The sequence below is a fragment of the Atractosteus spatula genome, chromosome 3 (genome assembly GCF_055471065.1).
Source record: "Atractosteus spatula isolate fAtrSpa1 chromosome 3, fAtrSpa1.hap1, whole genome shotgun sequence".
In the NCBI taxonomy this organism is placed as follows: Eukaryota; Metazoa; Chordata; class Actinopteri; order Semionotiformes; family Lepisosteidae; genus Atractosteus; species Atractosteus spatula.
The window spans coordinates 49,333,202-49,358,919 of NC_142708.1; the positions used below are offsets into that span (position 1 = coordinate 49,333,202).

At 39.5% G+C, this 25,718-nt stretch overlaps 1 protein-coding gene and 1 long non-coding RNA gene across 3 annotated transcripts in view; both read right to left on the reverse strand.

Moving 5' to 3' along the window:
- Positions 1–1,034: 1,034 nt before the first annotated feature.
- tex15 (testis expressed 15, meiosis and synapsis associated) lies at positions 1,035–8,637 on the reverse strand. Of its 2 annotated transcripts, none has more exons than XM_088910025.1 (4): positions 8,346–8,637; positions 4,675–4,736; positions 1,564–2,558; positions 1,035–1,275 (listed from the first exon to the last, which is right to left on the reverse strand). In XM_088910025.1, the coding sequence occupies exons 1-4, from the start codon at positions 8,601–8,603 to the stop codon at positions 1,262–1,264; spliced, it is 1,329 nt and encodes a 442-aa protein (XP_088766151.1). In that variant the 5' UTR covers positions 8,604–8,637; the 3' UTR covers positions 1,035–1,261. The 2 variants fall into 2 exon arrangements, with proteins under 2 accessions (XP_088766151.1, XP_088766150.1); XM_088910024.1 differs by having other exon boundaries at positions 8,208–8,637.
- Positions 8,638–13,732: 5,095 nt separating this feature from the next.
- Positions 13,733–25,718, reverse strand: part of LOC148837888 (uncharacterized) — a 31,028-nt gene continuing 19,042 nt past the window's right edge. Inside the window, exons 5-10 of the long non-coding RNA XR_016090788.1 lie at positions 21,806–21,942; positions 19,706–19,871; positions 19,175–19,412; positions 17,430–17,573; positions 15,973–16,126; positions 13,733–14,380 (exon numbers count right to left, since the gene is read on the reverse strand). This is a non-coding gene — a long non-coding RNA (uncharacterized LOC148837888). The remainder of the gene's footprint in view (positions 14,381–15,972; positions 16,127–17,429; positions 17,574–19,174; positions 19,413–19,705; positions 19,872–21,805; positions 21,943–25,718) is intronic.

Sequence of the window (25,718 nt, forward strand, 5' to 3'; positions counted from 1 at the left end):
AGTCTTCTCCAGCGTGTCCACGTTCTCAAATATAAGAACTAAAGTGTTTGGACTGATATAGACAGTAGCACCCTTCCTCCCTCCTACAGTGTGTACACTGGATGTCGTCTTTCAGCTCTGTAACAATGCTGCTTTCCTTTGCATATCCATTTGGATTATGGTGTCTAACTTGACAATAGATCATGTATAGTACAGTTTTAGCTGCTAACACGTTATGTAACTGTATGCAGTATAAATATGCTGTTGGCTTTTTGTAACATTTCCACAGTCCGAAAAAAGGTTTAATACGTTAACATAAACGACTTGTAAGATTTATTAGCTCAATACTGTACAGATTCAATATACTATTGTATAATGTATTATCTTGAATACATTTAATATTTATATTACATTTAATATGCAAACATAGGAATACAAAGCATTACCTGTTTTGTATATATACTTTCCCTATATCCCTGCCAAGGATAAATATTAAATGAACCTTAAATTTGTATTAATAAAGAAAAGCAAAGTGTGGCAGGCTGGTCTTTGAAGGGACTTTAATAACAACTGACCTGCCACTAGCTGCCGTCCTCTACTCGAGAATAATTTCACTGGGGTTAAATAGTTCATTTTTATTATTTTTACAGAGTGGTAGATGACACATTCTCACATGGGTGTTAACCAGTGATGTGTTTGGGTACATGGGTATAGGGGCTTTCACTGTGTTAGTGATGAGTTGCGTTTTAAGAAGCAGTCAGGTCAGACTGCTAGAGTTTAACAATAGGCAAGGGGTGTGGGTGGGAACTTCTCTTTATAGTCTTTTGAATGTAAGATCTCCTGTTTACCCTGAAATAAAGTTTCCAGCGTCATATAGGGTCATCCTTGTGAGTCTTCATGGGCTCAAATCAATGAGTCCACCTTATCTAAGGGTGGGTTCTGTCACATCAGTACTGTACCTTTTATAGTAAAATACTGACAAATTTGTCAAAAATACATTTTAATATGACAAACAGTACAGAAACAAATAGTGCTCAGACAATGTATAGGATTAAATCATGGATAACATTTTGTTCTTTACAAATTGTGCATAAAATTCTAGGAAAGCATGAAGGAAAATATTATCTTGGCAGGACTCTGCAAAAAATACAAAAATATTTTTTTTAAGAAGTATGAAAGAAACGTATAAAAGCTTTCAGACCTAAAGTTTTCAGAAAGGACTCTTGGAAACAACCAAAAATAGAACCATCAGACATAATGTTCTTGTGTTCTCTGCTTCTCTCTAATTCCAGTACACTGAAAAACAGAAATATCAAAGGTAAAGTTAGTTTAACTGACAATCAAACAGCTGACAGGTGATAATTCACTTTTTTCCTGAAAAAATGTTTTACGCATTTTTAGAATTTATCTCATTTTTTGTTTAAACATTAACTCTTTGTTCCACTATGTTATATATTTCAAGATGTAAAGAATCTGTTAACTTCAGATAGTGGTCTTGAGCACAATAAAGTAGATTTCACAAGCTGTATACATGTAGTAAAACAAAAAATAACGAGTGACAAAGAAGCTCATGTACTAACATACCTGGTGGTGGCTGACTTGCTGCAGAACAATTTGGATCAGAATAAAATGCCCTCAGATGCTGAGAGTCCACTGCAGGTATCTGAGAATTGCTCATACCAAATGGATACCCATTACAAAAGAGAAAGGGTTCACAATTGTAATACGGACAGGAGTTGTTCAATGCCTGAAGGTGATGAAACTGAGATCCATGATCTGTAGTGCTTGCAAATGCATGGTAAGTACCGGCTGGTTGGAGCTCCTGCCTTCCAGAGCACACAGGAGCACTGTGAAGCTGCTGTGTCCACGCACCACCTCCCTGGTGCAGAGACCAAAAGGGTAAGACGGGCTGGTTCCAGTAGTGTGGTGCCTGTCCATACAGAGTCTGCTGCTGGCTGTTCTGTAAGAACACCGGGATGCTGGGCCTTAAAAGTCCCCCACTGCCCGGATTTCTCTCAAGGTGCCTTTTGTTTGATATACAAGTCAGTGTCTTTGTTTCACCCCAGGCTGGTCTCAGCTGCTGCTGGTACCTGTGGCATTCTCGCTGTTGTGCCTGGGAAACTGGACAGGGCAGAGTACGCTGCAGGGATGAACCGTGATTGTTGTGCCAAGGTGCCCATGCTGTGCGCTGCTGCTTAAACACCCTCTCTACAGGCACAAAGTCAGAAGATGAAACCTTGGTTTTTGGAGTGCAATTTACGTCGCACATCATACCCTGCTCAGAGGCTAATGTGTGGGGACAAGGCTCCAAAGATTTGGCTTTTTTTTTAATCGGCTGCTCAGAGCCATTCTGCGATTTATATATTGTCTCCAGAATTGGCTCACTAAGTGCTTGCACATGAGGCTGTAGCTGTAAAGAGTCATGACCATTTCTGAGAGCAGTGGTCTTCAGCTGTAATGACGTGTCTTGGATCTCCTTAATTGCCAGAGGACAGGTCATGACCTCATTGTCCTTGATGTGTCCTGAAGGAAGAGTCACAGGCAGCTGCTGTCTACTGACAGTTGTTTTTAACTCTTTCCTGTCAAGAAAAGAATAAATAAGCACGTGACTATTTTGAGGCTTGTGGTCATTGAATAGTGTAACAGTTATCGGTAGATGCTGTCTTTTCAGATCTGACATTTGATTGGTTTGCTTCACCAGACAATTAACCCAAGAAGTTGCAATATTATTTCTTTGTTGGCTTGTCTAATATCTATAGGTTTCAAATATGGGCTGACAAGGCTTCCTTGCAAATTAAAAGTCACCCAGTATATTATGTTAATTTTACTGAATGTTAGCTGCTGAAATGAACTCAGAAAAAAATATGATTATCTTTTTTTGCAAGGGTTGTTTTTGTTTTGTTTCACAGATTTTGAACACAGTATGGCACTAAATGTAGTAATTCATGTTCACATAAATTACGAATTATGAATACTTAGTATGATTATATATATTATATATAGTATAATTATAAAATAAGTAGTGCATCATGTCCTAAAACTTTAAATATTTACACTGACCACTCGATTTCACAAAACAAACCAACCCATTCAATTTCAGTACTAAGATCCTTTGCTGTTTGGTTGCTTTATTGTCTTCCAGAGTTTAGGTTTTCATGATGTTGGGCTCACATTCTAATACATAGTATATTGGAAAAGGAGGCTGTGTAAAATTGTACGGTGCAACACTTATAAAGCACTTTTCTGGACACTCCACTCAAAGCGCTTTACAGGTAATGGGGACTCCCCTCCACCACCACCAATGTACAGCATCCACCTGGATGATGCGATGGCAGCCATAGTGCACCAGAACGCTCACCACACATCAGCTATCAGTGGGGAGAAGAGCAGAGTAATGAAGCCAATTCAAGATGGGGATTATTAGGTAATGATTGGTAAGGGCCAATGGGAAATTTGGCCAGGACGCCGGGGTTACACCCCTACTCTTTTCGAGAAACACCCTGGGATTTTTAATGACCACAGAGAGTCAGGACTTCAGTTTTACATCTCCCCCGAAGGACGGCGCCTGTTTACAGTATAGTGTCCTTGTCACTATACTGGGGCATTAGGACCCACATGGACTGCAGGGTGAGTGCCCCCTGCTGGCCCCACTAACACCTCTTCCAGCAGCAACCTTAGTTTTTCCCAGGAGGTCTCCTATCCAGGTACTGATCAGGCTCACACCTGCTTAGCTTCAGTGGGTTGCCAGTTGTGAGTTGCAGAGTGATATGGCTGCTGGCGATATCATCAAGTACAACTTCAGTGCACCTTTTTCACGCTTCAAACATTTTCTTATTTGTTAATTATTTAAAACTGAGTTCTTAAGATGGAGTACTGTGGTCCCCATGTCAAGAACACAAACCTGGGTTAGTAGACAACTATGACCTGGGCTCCCCCCTGTTCTGCAGTGTAGGATGGTTTGATCACTGCCAGTGGTAGAGCTGGGACTATCTGGCCAGGACTTTCCTAGTTCCAGTGAAACAGCACAAGAATGCCAACAAACCGCTCAGCCCAACTAACTCAGCAATGACCCCCACCATCTCCGGGACATCCGTAGCTTCATAGCGAGATAGGTTTTCCTCCAATCGGCGTAGAGCCTCCTGTACAATGCTTGTAGTGCATTAAAACATGAAAGGCTTGATCGCTAATGGATTAGAGGATCCTGTTGGCACTTTGTCAATCACCCCCTGTGGTTACAGCGGTCAATAGTGTGAGCCCAAACATAAAGACTGCTCCAGAAATTGCACAAAATCTTAAGACATATACAGAAATAGAGTGGTTAGTGAAAATATAAATGCATGACATAGTAGATTTTTATCTTTAAAAATGTAGTAGTTTTTCTTATGTGAAAACGTTTTAAACCTAATAGATGAAGCAAATGACTGACACTCCATGGTATTTGGCACTCAATAGACTGTATTAAAAGGTTCTCATATATTGTGGAATGTACAGCTCATTTTTCTCTTTTCTTTTTGTGTTGCACACAAGATTTGTTAAAGCTGTACATTGTAACTAGTGAGGTAGTACTAGTCCACTAATATAAAAAAAATATTGCATATGTTACATGCAGCATATTGAAAAAGATCATGTGAGCACAGACGAATGTGGCAGCGGGTGATACTATGAGCAGGTGGCACATTGTTCAACAGCTCTCACCTTTCGTTATCAGACATGCTATCCTTTTTCGCCAAATAGTCTGCCGAATATGTGTCTTTGCTCTGAAAATATATTAAACATGAAGAACATTTCGACACAGTTAAAAAGAAACACGCAGAACAGGATGGTGTATTTCACTCACTTCAACACAGAACTAAAAAGAAGTCTGTGTTCAACACCGCTGTGCACCAGCAGCCCTGATTCACAGCTGATCAGGTGGGGAAGGGATCACACTGTGCAAACCCAGAATTGTAGCTCAAAGTCTTATCTGAAGGACAACACCTCCTACAACGGAGTATCCGCCGTCACCACACCAATCGCAGTTAGAGAAATTTCAGTACCGAGGGAAGAGCGCCATCTACTGTCTCACTGAACTGAACAGGCTCAACCTTTCCTTTGCTTCTAAGATCTGACGATAACAAGCTGAAGTCTAGCACTGTTGCTGTCTAGCGTAGACAGGATCCTAGAATCCTGCAGCAGTGCTTTTCCTAGTGGCACAAACAGCCAATAAATTATGTAACAGCCTTATACAAATTATGTTTTCAAATGAAAGGAGTTGACAGTGGTCCTTTAAAGCTGGTTGAAAATACCTTTCCAAAGATGTATAAAAATTCATAATAATGCCTCATCACTTTAAACTGTACAGTATATTAAATAGAACCTCGAGGCTATGAATAAAGAATAACTTTTTACTTCTTTTAGCACACCTAAATTTTTATACACAATTTGGGAATTAGCTAGTGATGGGAGATCCTCCAGGATAAAGCAGATCGATGTCCCATTAAGAGTAGGCTGACAACAAAAAAAAACAAAACAAATGATCCTTTGAAAGTTTCTGAATCATTGTTAGCTCAATTGAAGGAGGAGAAGGTTAAGAAAAAAGCAGATTAAATATTCATGAATTTATGGACTGGGACTTCGTTGCCTTGATTAGTGAGTTACTGTAGCTCAGGACCCAAAGGATAAGTTGAAAATGGTAACTTGTGAAAAAGCTAGTTTACTGAGGAGGACTGCAGACTTATAGAAGCAAGTTAAGTCTTTCCCCTCTGCAGTTACAATGACCTTCAATTCTGAACAACACAAATTGGACAGTCAGAGGGCAGAGAATATCCAGTCACAGCATAAGTTATCTGTGCAAATGGCGCCTTAACACATGCCCTAAGCACTTTCTCCAGCTCATACAGTGCAAATGTTCACAAATAATGGAGACCTTGAAGGCTAAAGTAAGAATGAAGCCTGATATCAGCCATGAAAAAACCTTGCTCTGATGAAAATGATGATCAAAATTGTGGCTTGGGAATAAAAGAGAGAGAGAGTAGCTTCCTAATCCATTTAAACTTCCCCTGTATCTGGGGTTACAACAAGGAGTGCTTTAAAATGTGTTGTGCAACTGATAATTTCAGGGAGAGAAAATCTGAAACCTTTAGTGACCAGTGTGAAATACAATATTGTATTACTGCTTCTGACACTGATCTTGAAGTACTTTGCATTTGACGTATTGCTCAAATTCAAATATATGTACATTGGAGTGACAGTACAGCTCATTCTCCCACTCTAAGAACATTATTACACATAATTGAAGTAAGCAGGGATGCTGACTAGACTGATATTTTAGTAATGCATGAGGCTGGTGAGGTTTACTCTACGTAAACAATGAGAAGAACGTGTCAGAGTTTATGCTTTCCACAGACTAGCTCTAAATCAATCAATTGGCTATGGTGATAAACACTCTCATCTTTCTCCAAAAATGGCTGGTTGAGCTGTTGCAATAAAATTAAACCCTGGAGCTTTTTCCAGTACGTCAATGACATTCTACAGACTATAGCAACTTAAAAACTGCAAATTCAAGACCCCAGTTTCAAGTAAAAAAAGTACAGTTTTTATAGGGCTCTGTGATGTATGGCGGGGCTGTAACTAGTCTGTAAGGAAAGTCACCTGAGGCAGCAAAGACACAACTCATTATAAACTGCCCTTGCTTGTCAGAAAGATCGCACATCCTTCTTTCCTAGGCTTGCTTGGCTATCAGAGAGACTTTATTCCTGAGTTTCCAGAATGTGCAAAACCAGTCTTTGGTGTACAGGGGAGCTTCAGAAGAATTTTACAGCTCTTCTGAATGGACTGACAAATGTTCCACAGCTGTTCAAACATCTCAGATAATCACTGGTGCAAGCTCTGTACTGTACTCAGCCTAATCTTGAGCTACCTTTTCACCTTGAAGTGGGATCTCCTAAAGAAGTTATCTCTGTGGTTTTGTCAGGAAAGTACGGTGCACTGAGACCTGCTGTATTGCTTATGATACAAGCTGTCTTCAGTGTTGAAAAACAATATGATGCACTACACATTCACTAGATAAGCTTTCCTGTTCTGAAACATTTCACTTGACTATTTTTATCTTATTTTACTGCTAAAGCCCATGGATAATGAGATGTCTTCACAAAGGCTTTTACAGTAGAAATGACTTTTAGCACAGTGCAATCTGGACATTGACTGTAAAAATATTACTGTATTCTGTTGTGTCAGACGTTGCACCCTAAAAGGGGATGATTTTCCTGTAGGGTACAATGATATACTGTATAGCAATGTTTCATGCCTTAACTGTAATGTGTGCAGTGTAGACAGTAATGCAGTGTCTGTCTCAATTACAGTACATACAGTAAAGTACATAAATATCTTTGAAACCAAAGGTTTTCGTTTTTACCATGAAAATATCATATTCAATATCATAATTATATAAAATTGGTTCGATAAGATTTATCACTTAATCCTTGAACAGCAGAGATGACAAAAACATTTAAAAACATATTTTAAAACATTGTACACTTTATCATTGACATTTACATATTAAACATGAAACATGAAATGTGAGAAAGTAAATTGTCGATATTAACTGCATGTTCACCCTTTTTTTTCTCACTATCACATCTAATTTTAGCCCCGAGTAGCTGTGTTGGTAGAGCATGAAACTCCTAATCTCAGGGTAGTGGGTTCACGTCCCACGTTGGGTGCCAGGTATTCCATGTTGGAGGCCGGGCACAAGGCTAACAACCCTATCCTGTAAATAACTAATGTTATGGAAATGAGGTATAACGGGCAAACATCCATCCATATCTAATTTTAATTTTGCTGATGTAGCCAGCAGCTCTATCACCCTTCAGCTCACAATTGGGAACCCACTGAAGCTAAGCCTGAGTGCCTGGCTACTGGCATTTGGTGTTTGAAGACTGTTGGTGCCTATAGTGCCTAATGCCTGGCACTGCCTGGCTGAGACCTTTTGGGAAAGCTAAGGCTGCTGCTGGAAGGGGTGTTAGTAGGAATCAGTAGGGAGTGCTTGCCTTGCAGTTTTTGTGGATCCTAATGCCCCTAATGCAGAGGGAAGGGGACACTATACTGTAAAAAAGGCTCTGTCCTTAAGATGAAGCATAAAACTGAGGTCCTGACTCTCTGTGGTCAAATCCCAGGGCATTTCTCGAAACGATTAGGGGTGTTACCCCTGTGTCCTGGCCAACTGATTGACCAGGCAGACAGCTGTTTACCTGTACAGCTTCTTGTTTCCCATTCATTAAGCAGGAGTGTTGGTTTGCTCTGGGTTTGGATCCTGAAGTAGCAGCTACACAGTCAGACACAATCTTGTCATAGAGTTTCTGCTGATGGCGAACAGCAATGTTATTAACCTGCAGCACGGTCCTCTGCTTCACATCTGTGTATTGGATTCTACCACTTTCCTGCCCCTTGAGGTCCTTCCACACCAGAGTCTTTGCAGCATCAAACAGAATGTGTTCGAACCCAAACCATGAGGCTTTTGAATTGATGTCTTTGTTGCTCATCAGGAAGTTGATCTTTTCACAAACCAGTCTTCGTATGATGGAAAGATGCACCACCTTTGCGAAATCAAAGCTGTCGCACAAAACCTCTTTTGGAAGGATTTGCATGAAAGAGCAAATATTTCTTAGAAGAAGTTGCAAGTCTTCTATGCTATTCCCAAAGTTGATGCCACATGACAGAGGTACCGAAAAAAAGAAACTGCCATAGTCAGAGTAATTATGCACTGCAGCCAGGCTCTCAGCTCTTTCCCTTCTGTTCTTCAGGAACAAGTAATAAGAAGTTTCTTTGTTGTGCAAACATGTGGGTGAAGAGAAATAAGAGTGGTGTTTTCTCAACTCACTGTAGCCATATTGCGCAAGACATTCCTGGAATTGTGGGTACAAAGATGACTGCTGCTGGAATCCATTCTTACCTTTCTTGAGCTCACTGTACAGAGATGGGTCATACCAAAGTAAACTCCTGAATGTTGGTGATCCATTCAGGAAACTTATTTTGTTTTCCACAAATTGCACTGCTTCCATCATCATTTGGAGTTCCAGAAATGAGTTCAGCGCTCTGTATTTCAGCTTTATGGGTGCGGCTAAGCCTTTTAGATTTTTCTCCATGATTAGGTCTTTCGAAATAAAAGCTTCCTTGAAGTTCACACACTGATCTCTCTCAAAGGCTGAAACAAATGAGGCAAGCATCTCCCTGCATTTTGATCTCAGGGTATATAACTGATCCAACAATAATGCAGCATCAGCCTCCTTTAGAGTATTTGATATGTCTTTCACACTATAGTCTATTTTTAATGTAGTGTAAAATAAATCTATTTTGGAGTGACTGGGTTCTATTTCATGGTGATTCTTAACAGTTTCTGTTTGTTTGATTAGTGTAAATGAGTCTCCCATTTCATCTTTGCAAGGGTACCAAACATTGCCACTTGCTACTCTAAATAGATTATAGCTGTAAGATTCCATCTGAATCTTAATGTCAGGCAGGATTGCTGGAGATTTTGTTTGATGTCTGTCTTTTTGTTTGTCTGCTTCGGGTAACTGCTGTGTAAAATGTTGGTTGACTTGTTCAGCACTTGTCATGACTTCAAAATCCTTTCTGGAGCCTCTGCGGCAGTTCTGTTTTTCATTCAAAATTGCACTTAGCCGATTTGGGTCTTTACCTTTAGAACTGTAAAGGGTGTCCGCTGTCTTTGCAAAATCATTTGGAGAATGATTCTCAGTTTGGTATAATAACCTGGAACATTTTCCAGTTTGATGACTGCCTGTGTCAATGTCCCTTTCATCTGTATTAGAATAATTCAAGGTAACATTGAATATTTCTGTCAGTTTAGCAGCAAAACTACTTGTTTGATGTACATTGTAAAGGGATTTGCCTCTATCATCATCTGCTTCTGGGGCATTTTTGTTCTGTAGGTGGTGCTTGGGCTTCCATTTCCCTGAAGAGCAGGATATACAAGTACTGTTAGTCTTTTTGACATCCTCCTTGTCCTTCTTTGATTTCTCCCTGCGGTGTGAGCCTTTTGTGAACTCAATACTAGATTCCACCCCTTTAGAGAAGTGTTTAAATTCTGAATTTTCATTTCCTGCAGTCTGTCCTACATGGGAAGTCATACTATCCATCCCAGTATTTTCTTTCAACAGCTCCAACTTCTCTTTGTCTTTTGGCAATGCAGGGATTACCATGTCTGTATTTTCATTCTCTAATTTGCTAGGTTCCCGAGAATCAATATCTGTCACAACCTCTGCTCCAGAGGTGCAAAGGCTAACTGCATTTTCCAATGGATTAACACGTGGCTCAGAATGAATTTTTAGCAGGTAATCCATATTTTCACCAGCCGATAAGGTTTCCTGGGCGTGAAATATACTGATATTAGGCCTTGCCACTTCCTCTGTCTCTGTTACATGGATATCAACTGGCATTGCTTTTTCAACCGTTATAGGAAATGCACAAGAAAGACTCTTTTCATTTTTTGCCATTATTGATCTGAAAGGAGAAAGGCTAGATTGAAAGATTGAACCACAAAGCTCTGTTGACCCCCAGACCTTTTTACTTTGGCATTCTTGTGTTTTTGCAGAGTCCTCTACCTGGGGAGTATTCAAATAATCCTCATTTGGAACAGGAGCAGTGAAAGGTAAATTTGAAACATGTGTGCTGCCAGGCCCTTTGATGTCCTTTGTAACAAGAAGCTTTTCTTCCCAATTCTGCTCTTCATCACATACATTCTGCAGTAAATTTGACTCTTCCTCTTTACTCGCAGAGGGGTTGAAGCTACAAGAAATATGAGCTTCCTCCTGGTTATTATTTGCATATTGACACTTTTTCATCTGGATTTTTTTTCTGGCTACAGCTGTTTGAGACTTGATCACCTTCAAATTCATAAGGTTATTCAGGTGCTGAGCCCTCCAAACGTTTACCTTAGAATTTTTTTTCCTGGACATTTGAATTCTTTTCACACCTACTTTTGAAATCAGTACAGTGGGTTGTGTAGCAGACTTGGAAATCCTGTTCAGACCTCCTGGCGCTTTAATAAACGTTTTATGCAAATTCTTTCTTTGATACAATGTGGAAAAGCCTGTATGTTTCCTAAAAAGTCTCGCTTGATTGTTTTTGAAAACAGTGGAGATCTTGGATTTTTTCCCAGCATTACTATTTATGTTGAAGTACGAGGTCATGCCAATGCCAACAATCTGTCCCGCTGATTGCTTCCCTTCTGGAGATTTGGACTGGCTGGTTGCAGGGATCAGCAGATTGTGTGAAGAGTCTTCTGCAGCTGTACTGTGATCACATCTGACATCTACATCTGCACCAAGGTCAAAACAATTTGCATGGCTTTGTACACAAATGCTATTCAGCAAAATAGATGTGTTTTGTTCAAACGCTTTAATCTTATTTTCTAATTCAAACTGCTCTCCTGAATTATCAGAAAGGCATTTATGAACCGTTCTGTGAGATGAAAACCCTATCTTTCCCTGAAGTGTCATTTTCATTTCAGTATGATTTTTAAGCAGGTGTGAAGGCTCAGAGTCTGAAATGTCAGTACCTTCATGAAATGGCTTAAAGTCAGTTGCGATATCTCTTTGTTTTTGTGGAAGATCACTTTGACTGATCTCTGATATGTGTCCAATATACCCTTCAATCTTTGTTTTACTGAAGGATGTATCATAGCTGACAGTTTTTTGTTCTTTGCAATTAGAAAAAACAGGATCTTTGGGAACATATCCATTGTCTTTTGTAGGGGAAGAAATGCATGTGTTTTCAGGTTGTTGAGCACAAAAAGATACAGTTCCATTAGACGATACACCATCCAATGCTGATGAGCTCATGGTTTGTTTTATCCTTTTATGCTCGGTTTCATTATACGAAGGTTTCTTAAAAAGCTTACATAACTGTGGGCTGGTGATACAGGAATCCCTGGCATCACTTTTAATTGTAATCTGGAAATTTGGTTTCTTTGTGGCCCGGGAGACTTCGTGTTTCATTTCAGTCATGTCCTCAAACAAACTGGAATGATTGGATATGTCTTTCAGGGAACCTGCATTTGAAGCAGTTTTTATTGCATGTGGGCGTGATGCTGTACTTATCATCTGTCCAAATTGTATTCTTCGGTGTAAAAACCAGTACACTTTATCTGAGGAACTAACACAATCCTTAATGGCATGAGTCTCACAACATTCCCTTTCAGCCTCCTCAAATTCATAATTACATGGTGAATCTTCACCTTCGTTTCCAGTTGTGTGAGAAGCCTGTGTGTCACATCCACCATCCCTTTTCTTAACATGTGTTGACCTGGTATGGCGCATGTTGCCTGCTTCTAATTGTGCTGTTTTGTGTTGCAGGTGATTCTGACTAAAGAGATCGCACTCAATAGCCTCCCCGTTGTCTGAAACATCACCATAGGATACCTCTTCATAGTGGGAAATACACAAAACATTGGTGCAATATTCCTCTGCATTTGCACTTTCTTGTTCAGAATGCACTGCTTCTTCACTTCTAAGCTCTGAACCTTCCAGCTTTCCTGCTGAATCTTGTTGGTGTTCACAAAGAAAGTAAAAGTGTTCAACATCCATTGTCTCTGCACTGGATGTTGTTTCTTCTATTGGATTCTCGCAAGACCCCTTGTAGGTTTTCACGGTAATAGATTTTTGTAGATGTGTGTGATCCAAACTGGAAGATGTCTCTAAAGTTAAGTCAAAATTATAACCTGCCTCATAATGATTCAGATTTTCTTTTGTGTGATCTAAAGTACGTCCCACTTGCAATTCGTCTGGCAGATGAAGACTTTGTCCTACTGCAGCAGACTGGCATTCTGGAGGAACTTCTGCTGACTCTGTGACCTGATTCCCTGATGTACTACAGTGTTGCTCTGTGTCAAGTTCACTTTCCTTCACTGTGGATATAGAATCACCACCTGGTATCTTATTTGTCACGTTCACTTGAGAATCTGCCCCTCCAATGTTCAATAAGGGTTTATAATTGCCTTTAATGCAGGTCTCTTTTAAATCAACTTCAGCATTCACAGAAAGGTCAGGTCTGGATTTGTCTGGTACCACAACAGTTTTCTCTGGAAAATCTTTAGTGCTATGTGACACGTTTCCTAAACTCAGTTTCTGTTGTCCATCTGAAATCATTTTGGACACCTTTTGGCCATCAGCTTCAGCTTTTACTTGCTGCACAGAGCAACGCTCAGTGCTGGTACCTTTACTGTACAAGGACTGCCCACATGGAACTCTGGGAGCTCTATAAATATCCCTTACCACAGAGCTATCTTCTTGGTGAAGCAAATGCTTGCCATACCTCTTGAAATATTTTTCATAAAACCTAATTCTGCGGAGTAAAAGTTCTTTTTCCTCTAAAGGCACATTTTTCAGAGAATGAACCTTTGCGATTCTTTCCTTTTCTGTCATCACAAGATACAGGGAGTATTTCTGAAATTTCATTTTGAGCAGATCTATGGGAAGATCCTGCTTGTTGTGTGTAGAAGGAGCATGTAGGAACGGTCCTTTGGGATGAGTTACCCGAGATGCCCCTACACCTTTGTTCATCCTCATTATACTATTTCGACTGTCATGTCCTGCAATGGCTTTAGCATGGGGTTTCTTTCTTGAAGGATGCTTATTTTCAGGCACTTGCACATTGGGGCTGTACAAATCATTTTCTGAAACTGTTTCAGTATGGGACTGTGAGGTAGGGTAAACACATAGCTTTCTCAAATGTGGTTCTAAGCCTGGCTCTTCATTGATTTTTCTTTTCAAGCTATCCTTTTCTCTTCCATTTAATCGGGGGTCTTTCACAACTCGTGACGTGATGACAGTGGTAGAAAGCTCACTAGATGGTTGTGTGGCAGATTCGCTCATCATTTGCAGGTTAAAGGTATTCTGGTACTTATCTGTCCTATTATAAACTGGGTCACCAGGACTTGCTGTTAAATAGTGCCTACCGGGGTATGATTGTTCAATCTCTACATCCTTGGAAGGAGGACTCAACACACTCATGGGCTTCCCAAGATGCACTTTACCTTCTGTGAAAGAAGATAGTGCCTCTGATGTCCAGTTTATTTCTGTTTGTGCCTCGTTGATATAGCTGAAAGAAGGCGTAGATCCAGAGGAAAAATATGAAAGTGCCCACTGTTGGTCGGTGGAGTTTTCATTACATGAAACCTGCACATTTCCTATTCCACTTTTCTGACCTCTGTATGATTGTGCATTTTTTGGATTTTTTGCTTGGTTAGTCCCTGGAAGTGAAGAACTTGAGGAGCTCCCTGGAGAGTTGTAATCTGGCAAATCCACATTATGTTCTGTGGTGCCATAATGCTTAAATATAATGGTGGTGTTCTCTCCTCTTCCTCTTCTCTCAGCCACGGTGCATCTTTTCCAGGGTTCCACTGAGCCTGTGAAGTGAAGGACGAAACAGAAAAGAATAAAACACAGTGCACCAGGTTTTGCTTTTTGAAGGTGAAACTGAGAAAGGTTTTACAAGATAAATTTGTCAATAAAAAAAAGTTCACGGCTAACTTCCTTGAAAAAAACTGTTTTTATGTCCTGTGTAACCTGCAACCTTTCATGATCGGGAGTTTTACGTTTGAATTTATCCAAACGTTTTGCTGAAGCAATGTGTATTGAACTGGCTTAACGAAATACAGAATAATAAGATTTGCTTTCAGGCTGCATTTTGGCTTTAGTGGTGCTCCCTTTCCTTATTAATGAGGACAAAAAATACTTTATATCCATTTTTCAACAGGCACAAGGCTGGACTCACACTGGATTGGATGCCCGTTCATCAAAGGGCACACACAGACACAAATACGCATACAGTCACACCAGGGCTAATTTTCCCAGAATTCAATTAGCCTACCAGTATGACCAAGACAATGGATGGATGGTATGATGGGTATTTAAGTTTAGATTTCCACGGTTAACCAAATTTCTCTCTTTTATTTTCACAGAGTAACACCATGCAATTTCCACTATAGCTGGCTGTATCCCAATCAGCCTTGGCATTTCTTGGTGTATGTGGTCAACACTGTAATCGCAGTCATAGTCCAATGAGTGACTAAACCAGGACTCTAACTAGCAATAGATAGGTCATAGAAAGAACTATTTACTCTATGTGCAGTTTTTACACTGATTGAGACACTGCTGAGCCCTTCACAGTTTCTTTGTTGATTCATTTTGGGTAGGATACATATTTTGGAATAACCTTCTAATTTCTTCTGTGCTTAAATTGCTGACAGATTATTTCTGGTCTCATAGCTGTAAGATGTAAAATGTTAAAGGGGATCTGCAATGCTTTTTTCATACCTCAGGGTTAGAAAGAATCAGCATTGAAGAGTGCATTCAAACTGCAATAATAGTAAAATGTACATAGTTACCTGTAAAACTGCCAATTTACATAACAAAATAGACGGCGTTACAGATATGCACAGCGCCATGTTCTGCGATTCAGAACAAGGCAACAAAACTTCTGGTGACGTGTGCGGCCCTATGACATTGTAAACAAGCGGGCTTGTGAATACATCTCTTTTAATCCAATAGAAATATTGTTCTGGACTCCAAGATGGTTTTGCTGATCAATGGAACCTGCTTGTTAACTCTGCATGCAGATCACGTTGGAACATTGTTGTGGTGAAATGTCTGCTGCACAACTTGCTCATACAGTACATCACATTACATTAGTCATTACGGAGACTAGTGAGTGGGAAGGGCTGCAACACATCACAATTCGTGGGAAATCGAATAACGGTACTTTCACAAAGTTCACGATTTTGTGCTTAATTTGAAATTTGCCATTTTTTTCTATAACGTCAGTTAATTTATTATGTTATTAAGATTTTATAACCGGTCTGAGAAATTGGGACTGCAGTTCCCCTTTAACTGGTAACTCGTTCAATCAAATGGAAGAGAGCCTATGTTAAAGGATCTCACAATAAACGCACACGCAATGTTTGGTGTAAATAGCATTTGGTAGAGGTTATACACTTACCATGTGGCAGTCCTAAAGCTGACAGTTTTGAGAGGGGAGTACATGTGACAATTGGCACAGAGTCGCAGGGGATGACTGAGACCACTGCACAAGGCAAGCATTGCCGTGGCCTGCTACAAAGCTCTTGTTTCTCATTGAAGTCAAAAAGAAAGACCTGAGAATAAAGAGAAATATCAAGTGCTCTACTAACATCTTGATTTAAAAAAAAAAGGATTTTATTATAGAGACATCGGTTGCTGGTTGCTTTCCTAAAAATCTTGAGCCAGAAGAGTCCTATCCAATAGGACCATTATGATTAGACCTTTCAAGGCTCCTAACAGGGTTTTCAACGTGTCTAAGGAGAAAGCTTTATTAGGATGGATATGCACAGGACCTAAATTGAAGACTTGAGCATCAGTGCACTTGAACCTGTGCTGTACTGTACAGAATTGCTCTCTCTATTTACAGTATGTCAGCTACATTGAATGGTATCAAGCCTGAGAAACTAATTCGCATAGCTAAATGAATCACTCTTTGAATGTTGCTGGTCTTGCGGTAATGATTATAAATCAGAGGGTTTATACAGGGTCTCAGCAAGTGGTGCTTGTATTTGGAGAAAAGTAAGAATTTCTAAAACCTAAAGCGAATGCTGAAAAGAAGGGGATAGAGGTGGATGACATTTACTTGTGAAGAGAACAATAATATAATTTTTTATGCTTTTTGCTAAAAATCAGAAACAAAAAGGATACAGACATACAGTATAATACAACCATATGTGCCATCGTTTAATGCATATTCACTACATATGAAGAAACATTTTTACTGAGGATTTTAGGAATGGACATCCACATTTTATAGCTAAACATTCTGAAACAGAATTTTGGAATTCAAAACAATGGCAGCTAAATAATGCTTCCAATGCTACTCCTGGTATTTGAACAAATCAATCATAATAAATACATAATAAAAGTACATTTTAAAATGTAAAGAAACAACTTAAGTTGATGATGTGTGTAAAAACCTTGAGTTTAAATTCAAGCTGCATTATTTCTTTTTAACTGAGAAAAACAACCCCAGTGATCATCACTTCTCAAGCTCAATAAAACAATTCATCTTACTTTATGAATGAGTTTTAAAGATATACGTTTTGCCTGACAGGGATTCCTATATGTAACACACTTTAGGGAAGCAAAGTGTTATAACAGTGCAAGGCATTATATTTGTTGACATAACATTCCAGATGAGTTCAAATGCCATAAAATAAATCTGGAACTGTTTCGAGGAGAGATGTCCACAGTGATTTAATATGCTTGTTCATTATGTGTTTGAAATCAGACATACTGAAGCACTAACTGTCCCAGTCAGATTCTTACTTTTGGGAACTGGATGTAACAAGCATTATTGGTCTAAATTACCGTCTCATGAAGTATCAAAAGCAGTCACAGGACAAAACGGAAATAATTTACTTTTGTACTTACAAATGAGCCCAGAACCTGCTGCGAAAGAGTGTCTTTGGGGCTGATCGGGTCTTTGGACATAAAACAGTCAAAGTGTATCGTAGGATCTTGGTCCACCATCTTCCCCATGCAAGATTTCACCCTTTTTACCTTGCCAAATAATGCCTTCAAGAAATCCGTGAACATTTTTTAATACATCAATATTTAATAAATGTGTATACATAATTTGGAATTCAACAAAACATGACATCATTGGAAAGGGGTGAATAATTCTGGAAGACCGTCAGTCTTTTCAATAAAGTTGGCTTTTCAAACTTGGTGATTCCAATTTTATATTTGTAGTTTATGGTTTGCTATCTGTTTTTTTTTGCTATCTACAGTGTCTCTATGAAATATTATCTTCCAGGCGTTTAGGTGTTTATGTCCTGAATTTGGAATAAGTACTTTCCTTTGTAGCTTTTGCAGCATTTGCTGATCTTGTTAGTTGATGACACTTGCATGCTTTACTAATTTGCTAGGTGTACTAGAATCTAGATTACTGATCTGAACTAGGAAAAGGAATGATCCTAATGCAGATACCTGCAGCACTCCACTAACAACATCACTGCTGTCCCAGCATGCCCATTAATCCTTAATACAAATACATGCATTATCTTGAATACTGGTGATGCACAAAGATTTCCATTCTTTGCTATAGGTGGTGTTTTAAGTTATATTTTAAAATTGGTATGAAGATTTTAATCTCTACAGTATATATAAATCAGCTCCTAATTTATCACAACCAAGGGATCCCTGATATATGACAATTGCTGTCACTGTGGGATATATCATTATCAATAATTATGATCATGAAATAATAATCAATGTTTCCCAGATAAGCCATCACCACCCTTAATTTAAAACAATTAGTGTCTTATAGGGATACAAGCATGTTCGGATCAAATTCCAGTAGGTGTTTATGTAACCCTTTCTTAGCTATAGTATTGTGTAAACACATATATAGAAATACTATTGATGATTCTACAGCGATCCTGCCTTATTTGCCCTAGCTGAGTCTGCCAGTGAAGAAGGAGGGATAGGACAGCAGAACTGCAGGCTCACCAGGGTTTATTGTCCTTTATTGGTTGTCAGAAAACCTCCCCCCTTATAGAGGAGGAGAAAAATGTAATAACAATGAAGGAAAACACATTTGGAAAAAAAACTGTAATTACAATACTTGAACACCAAACATAGTATATACTTTTTTCACAACAGAAAATAAATGAAACATTATAGAGAAAATGACCTTTTTATCGAATCTGTTGTGGACATTTCATTATCTTACACTATACTGTTTAGTATTTAAACACAAACTAAAATACACAGTATATAAGAAAAAGTATTAAATCACTTGTGTGCTTCCCTGTCATGACAACAATACTGATTGCAGTGAGAAAGCGTGAGATGACAAGCAGAGATTCCAAGTTGCGTGAAAGGAAAGCGAGGCAGACGTGTGTCATAGAGCCCCGGTAGAGACTGGGTTACACTCATTCCACCAAAGGAACTTACTATTTTACTCTCTCTTTCTGCAGGTCATGTTAATTTTCCATAACTCAAACCTTTTACTTTGGGACCCATGGGTGGGTTTTACGTCAAGTCGGATTTGACATAAGCCGTGTCTTATTTAACCCATAGAGAGGGCACAAATATCATAATCAATATCTATCCCAGACTCACCATCTTCCTAATAACATAACAATATGCAAAACTGAGATATGCTTCCTTACCTTAAAAATGACAATAGTTTTTGGAGCTGTTGATTTTTTCATGGCTCTTTTCAAAGCCACGTCCACGTGTCTAAATAAGTAGACTCCATACAAGGGGTTTCCCAGGGTATAAGGACCAGTTTTGCATGTTTTCACACCGTTTTCATACAGTTGTGCAGCACCTTTGATGGAGGTGACCAAAAAGCAGAACCTTTCTTCCATTTCTCTCCCATGTCTCCCCTTTGAGCGCATCTCAAACCTTAAAGCAACACATGTCACAAATTAAGGAGATTCACGGTGCGTTCATTGTATCCAGATGTTAAACTGCCAATATCACCAGTTTGCCAATCCATGACTAAATCCTTATCTTACTGTAACACCGTTTTTGAGTGACTTCTTTGTTGCTAACATTTTGTCTGCCTTTGTGCTGTTATGCTGGGAATCTGTGGCGAAACAAATTTCCCTAATTGAACTGAATCTTCAACAGCATCTCCTCCAGACAGGAATGTGGACTGCTTCACTACAATTAGAACATTTACATTTTGAAATTACCTCTTTTCAGAAAACTCCCTTGCAAGATCTTCATTGTGGACCAGTTTTACATCTTGACACTCCCATGGTGGAAATATTTCATAGGTGATATCGAGTCTGGAGTCGTTTAGTGTTGAATGAATGTAGCTGTACTCCCTGCTTTCTTTAGGACATTCTTCCAGAAGAGCTGAAAAGGAGCAGAAAACTCACTGTTGCACTACGTCTACTGAAATGGATTTATAAACACAGCTTGATATACTGTACAGTACATCTGTACACATTTTCTACCCTTTACATAGTGATATTTATATATTTGTAAGGATATTTATATATTTGTAAGACACATACATTAAAATGGTATTCATCGATTACAGCTCTGCAATTAACACTATAGTTCCATCCAGACTTGTCAGGAAGCTTAATGGCCTGGGCATCAGCACCTCTCTATGCAGCTGGATCATGGATTTCCTGACTGGCAGACCACAGACTGAGGGTCGATGGAAAGCTTTCTTCCACTCTAACCGTCAATATAGGTGCCCCTCAGGGCTGTGGGCTTAGCCACCTGCCGTTTTCCATGTTTAACCACGATTGTGTGGCCAGACACAGCTCCAACTCCATCTACAAATATGCTGATGACACCACCATAATTGGCCGAATCACCGGTAATGATGAGACGGCCTATAGGGATGAAATAAGGAACCTGGTGGAGTGGTGCCATGACAATAATCTCTCCCTCAGTATCAGCAAAACCAAAGAGCTGGTCATCAATTTTAGAAAGCAGGGTGGGGACCACACCCCTATTCACATCAATGATCAATTGGGTGCCTGTAGAGATGGTTAGCAGCTTAAAGTTCCTGGGCACATTTATTACTAATGATTTAACGAGGTCTCAGCATGTAACTGGAGCTACAAAGAAGGCACAGCAGTGCCTTTACTTCCCCAGACAGTTGAAAAACTCTATTCTATCTTCAACTGTCCCTACCACAATTTACAGGTGTGCTATTGAGAGTGTGCTCACGTGTGGTATTACAGTGTGGTTTGGCAGCAGCTCGTTGTCTGACCAGAAAGCGTTACAGGGGGGTGATCAGGTCAGCCCAGTCCATCATTGGAGTACTGCCCCCCTCTATTGTGGACATTTTTACAACTTGCTGTCTCAGGAAGGCGGGAAGTATCACTAAGGACAACAATATTCCCGGTTTCTCATTTTTCTCCCCCCTTCCCTTATAGGAGCATAAAGACATCAACCTTCAGATGCAGAGAGAGTTTCTTCTCACAAGCTGTCTGATTACTGAACTCTACCCCTACCACTGACACTGCTTGTCTGACTTTTTTAAAGTTATATGTTATTTAACTTGTTGCTGTTGCTGCTACTGTTCTGTGTTTATGTTTTTGATGATTCCTTTAATGTCTTTATGTAGGAGTGTACTTCCAAATGAGCATTTCATTGCACTTGTGCATATGAAAAATAAACAGAATTAGGAGGAATTCAATGGCTCCTGAGCTCATACTGTAAACACCTGATGTATTTCAGTGACTCTTGTACCCCAATAACTCTCACAGGTCTTCATGATTATTTATTAGTCTATCTAATTAATATATATTTCCTTATGGTTTATATGAACACATATAATTACCAAAGGGTGTATGTGACTTAAATTGTATAAAGGTTGGGGTTTCAAAAATGTGGTGTGCACAAACTTCCTCTTGCCCATAGGGTTAGAGACGAGGCTTTTGCCATTTCGCACATCTTTAGCTGCAATAAAGACAATATACTTGAGCCATGATGGTACTCTTTGTTAGAGCTGAGCGCAGCTGAGCCTTACAACTTGTCTGTGCTGCATTTCCCAATGTGCTTTGATTTGCTGGTGAAGCTCCTTCCATTTTTCATTTCCTGTGCACATCCTCCTACTTGCACTGACATACTACGTACAGTTGTACAGAGGATCATATGGCATCTTTGGAAACTTCCCAAACAGCTCTGTTTGATGAGTTACCATTGCCATAAGGATTCTAAGCAAATTTATTTTACTGTTCGTGTAAAGTGTGCCTCAATGACTTTGCTGCCTTCCATGTGATATTTTCAGCTGTGTTCAGTCATTTTTTAGTTCAAATTCCACGTACCTTTTTCCAGGTTCCTCTTCTTCCTTGGAATTGTAAATTTCTTCAGTGTAGAATGACCATCTGTATTTGTGGAATTGCATGATTTCTGGAGCTCTGCCGTGTTACCACCAGCGATGTCCTCCATTTTCCCCAATTTCCTGATTCCACACAGCAAAAAGGATTGAGTTAAAATCGCCCGGTGTTAAAAGTTGAGTTCATTAAGGTGTAATTTTTACCATGTTTACAACACACAGTGATGTTTTAGCTATATAGCAGGGGTCATTTCCAAGTGTCAATAAATCAGACAGACTTGCAGTTATTTTTGTACAATTGGGAAATTTTGTAGCTAAACGGAAGTTAGAAACATGGCACATAACAATTCTGAGTATTACAGTAAGCAATCACGATTAATAAATATGAAAATAGTTCAATACAATATTTGTTTTTTTACATCAATCTGAAAATGTGCATTTTTAATTTAGCTATCACTTTGGACTTTCATGAAGAGGAGCAAGGCCAAAAGGCAAAAAACATGTCAAATTGGCTTTAGTTTCAAGGTCATTTTGTTAGAGCAATTCATTGAACTGTCAAACTATGTCATCTGCAAAATCTATACGCAAATTTCATTTTTGTCTTTAATAAACCACTTATTTGTATGGTAAAAAATGCATGGCCACCACACTACCAATTTTCCATTACAAAAAAAACTGCAAAATAGAAATTGTGTTGTGGTGTCATTGAATTTTAAATTTTCATTAGTACTATTACTGATCAGATATTGTTTTAAGGGGGATATTTTAAAATAGCATTATAATACTGAATAGCCCAAACAACGTTTAGAGGGAAAGCTACCAAGACATTTGTTTTACACAATTTACTTTTTAACAAAGAATTTGTTTATTTATTTTTGTTTCCAAAGGACAACATTTACTGTAATTCACATTATAGGTGATTTAATGTGTGTGTTGACAAGCCAAACAGCTAGATGACATTTAGTGACTAGTCTGCAGGTCAAACTGTTGCAAGAGGAGCTAAAAATGTGTTAACGGTAGGCAGGAAGGTTCATTGCATGTAAGCAGCCTGAAAGAAAAGCTTGAGGTGTTTCTCATCACAGAAAAAAAACTCTTTGCATCACGTACACATATAAAACCTCTGAAAAAGGTCTATAAGTCTGTGATCTGCAACCTGTGTCGACACGTAGAACATCCTGGGGAAACAGCGACGTTACATCCGTAGTGACAACCACAAAATCTAGATCCTGCTTGAAAAAGAAAGGAACTCAAAAGGCTTGGAGATCTGACATTAAGGGTGGTGTGCACTCTGAATAATCAGAGAAGTGGCACAGTGAAACTGACTGAGAGAAGCTGGTCCTACCTGCTGAAAAGACATAAAATGCAACAACCTATCCTAAAAAATTCCACGCAAAAATACCAACACATCTGTTCCACCCCAGGACCTGGAATCAGACAACTAGGAAATGGGAGCTCGAGGCTTCTCCCTGGAGCTACAATTACTGCCAGTATTACCAAAAATGCAGATACAGGAGTGCTGATTGTTGGAGATTCTATTCTCCAGAACAATGCCACTGAAATAGAAATCAGGGACAGTGATCATCCTGGAGCTGAGGTGGCTCACGGTATCGTCCATACTGTTGACAGGTCTCGTCTTAGGTAGAAGACAAAACAGTTGCTGTTATCCATGTCGGCACAAATCACACGGGTATAAACAGCACCATTCCATTTGTAACAAATTCGAACACATCAACATAATACTGAAGAACAGGATCAAATTAGTGTTCTTCCCAGAAATCCTCCCAGTCCTGGGCAAAGGATAATAACTTAATTCAATAACAATTTTCATCTGTCAACACAACACATGGATGAGGACACTGTGCACAGAAGAAGGCTTTAATTTTTCCAGGCCACTGGAAATCTGTACAGATGCAACAGATTACAGAACATCTAAATTATACGGGCCACAGTGTTTTTGACACAAGAATACGGAAAGAATTCCAGAAATGAAATAAGAAACATTTAAAGCAGAATAGAAGGGGGGTAGAATCCAAAAAACTAAAGATCAGGTAATATTACAGGTAATAATGTATTTATATGTAAATGCTTGGAGTATTCAAGACTTTTTGAGAAGTTGTTTTCACAGGAGACTTCAACTTTCCCCAGCTAGACTGAGAAAACTATAGAACTGGAGCAGAAACTGTAATGGAACACATGATTATCGACTGCTGTCTTACCCAATATGTATACTATGAGCATCTACAAGAGGAAATGTTTGTTGTGACGCCATGGGAATCCATCATAGGCATGGACATGAAAAGGGGAACCTTTCACTCTTTTTCTACTTTACACGAACTCTCCTCTGAGAGTGGTGAACCAGGATGTATAGTGCACATATATTAAGATCTCTGGGCCTTCGGCTCTGAGACTCTCGGGTTCAGAGTCTCCAACTTGCCCATGCCACTGTCCTATTTGACTCTCCTTTGACATCATGATTGAGGTCCCTCATATTTTCAGTCCCTTCAGCTTCAGCTACAACTCTCGCTCTCACTTTCTAGTCCCTTTCTGGGAGTGGCAGTGGAGGGTCCTCAACTCGGGCGAACCTGTTTGGCCACTCTACTGCCTTCTTTACTTTACCGGTGGGCCGAAACGGCAATGACCAAGGCTGCTATTCTCTGAAACCTTCCCTGCACCAAGACGACACAACCAACCACCTCTTGGACTTCCAGGTCCACCTCCAGTCGCTGACATCACCTCTCGACGCCACCAGGCTGGATCTCAGACTCATTACACAGATCTCTCACTCTCAGACTCCTCTGATTCTCAACACTGGAGTCTCTAGGGCCTCACTCTCATGCTTTAGACTGTATTGATCTCATCTTTTCAAACAATCATGGCAACAAAGAGGTCAACAGAGGTGACAGAACCATTAGGTAACTGATTATAATATGGTTTGCTTTTATTCATGCTTTGAAAGTGTCCAAAACAAAAGTTTCCAATTTTAGGAAAGCAGACTAGCAGGAATGAGACAGAGTAGAATGGAATAGGTTAGAGTTTGACAATTTAAAGAGATTCCTCTTGAAACACAGAACAGATTTATCCCAACAGTAAAGCAAGAGTTAAAAAAAAGCATCCCAAATGGTTCAACAAATCATGTGAGAGATGGAAAGGAATATTGTAATGGAAACTAAAATAATACATAGAAAGTGCTTTAAGTGCTACATCAAGTATAATTTGGCTGGGTTAGTGGGAAAGAGTGGGAAAGTTCTAAACTATGCAAGGGAAGTGGCTGATGTACTAAATGATTATTTTTCCCAAGTGTTAACTAAGGAAGAAGTCAACAACATGCCTCAGGACACGTTCTTTATTCAATAGTTACAAAAAACTTGGATTGAAATGACAAAATAACAAGTTTCTTTCTATTCAGATCTATACAGGAACTGCTATGCAAAATTATATAAATAATTTTAACAAAAATAAAAAGTTAACTATCACACACCCCCTGTCATCAGGGAACAGCATTTGTTATCTTTGTTTCTCCACCGCAGCATGGTAACAATCTAATAACTACGTGGCAAACTGAAAAAGACCAATGTGTATTTATAATAACACAAAATGTGCACTACTGTTGTCACGCCCTCTGCAGCCAGAGGGCGCTCCTTCTCTGTCCTGTCCCTAGTTTCTGGTCTGCTGTCCTTCCTGTCCCTCTCTTTCCCTTGGGCTATATATTTCCGGGTCTTGCACTCTGTCCTCGCTCAGCATTGACGTTCGGATGTCCTGAGACCCGCCTAGCACCAGGGCGCCCCACGTCCGCTCCCTGAGGGCATAGGTTTCTATACGGCATTCCTGAACTCTTTGCACTATGAGCCCGGGCCTTTTTCCCGTCTCGCCGCTACGCATATGGGTCTTTTTCTGCTCTCCTG

What these genes read in the sequence shown, in the direction of transcription:
- tex15 (XM_088910024.1), bottom strand. Translation starts at nt 8,603, where the DNA reads ATGCAAATCCTTCCAAAAGAGGTTTTGTGCGACAGCTTTGATTTCGCA. An exon ending in GGAAACAAGAAGCTGTACAG is followed by an intron (nt 4,737 to 8,207) that starts GTAAACAGCTGT and finishes ATATATTTTCAG; the next exon opens with AGCAAAGACACATATTCGGC. An exon ending in AGCATGTCTGATAACGAAAG is followed by an intron (nt 2,559 to 4,674) that starts GTGAGAGCTGTT and finishes TTTTCTTGACAG; the next exon opens with GAAAGAGTTAAAAACAACTG.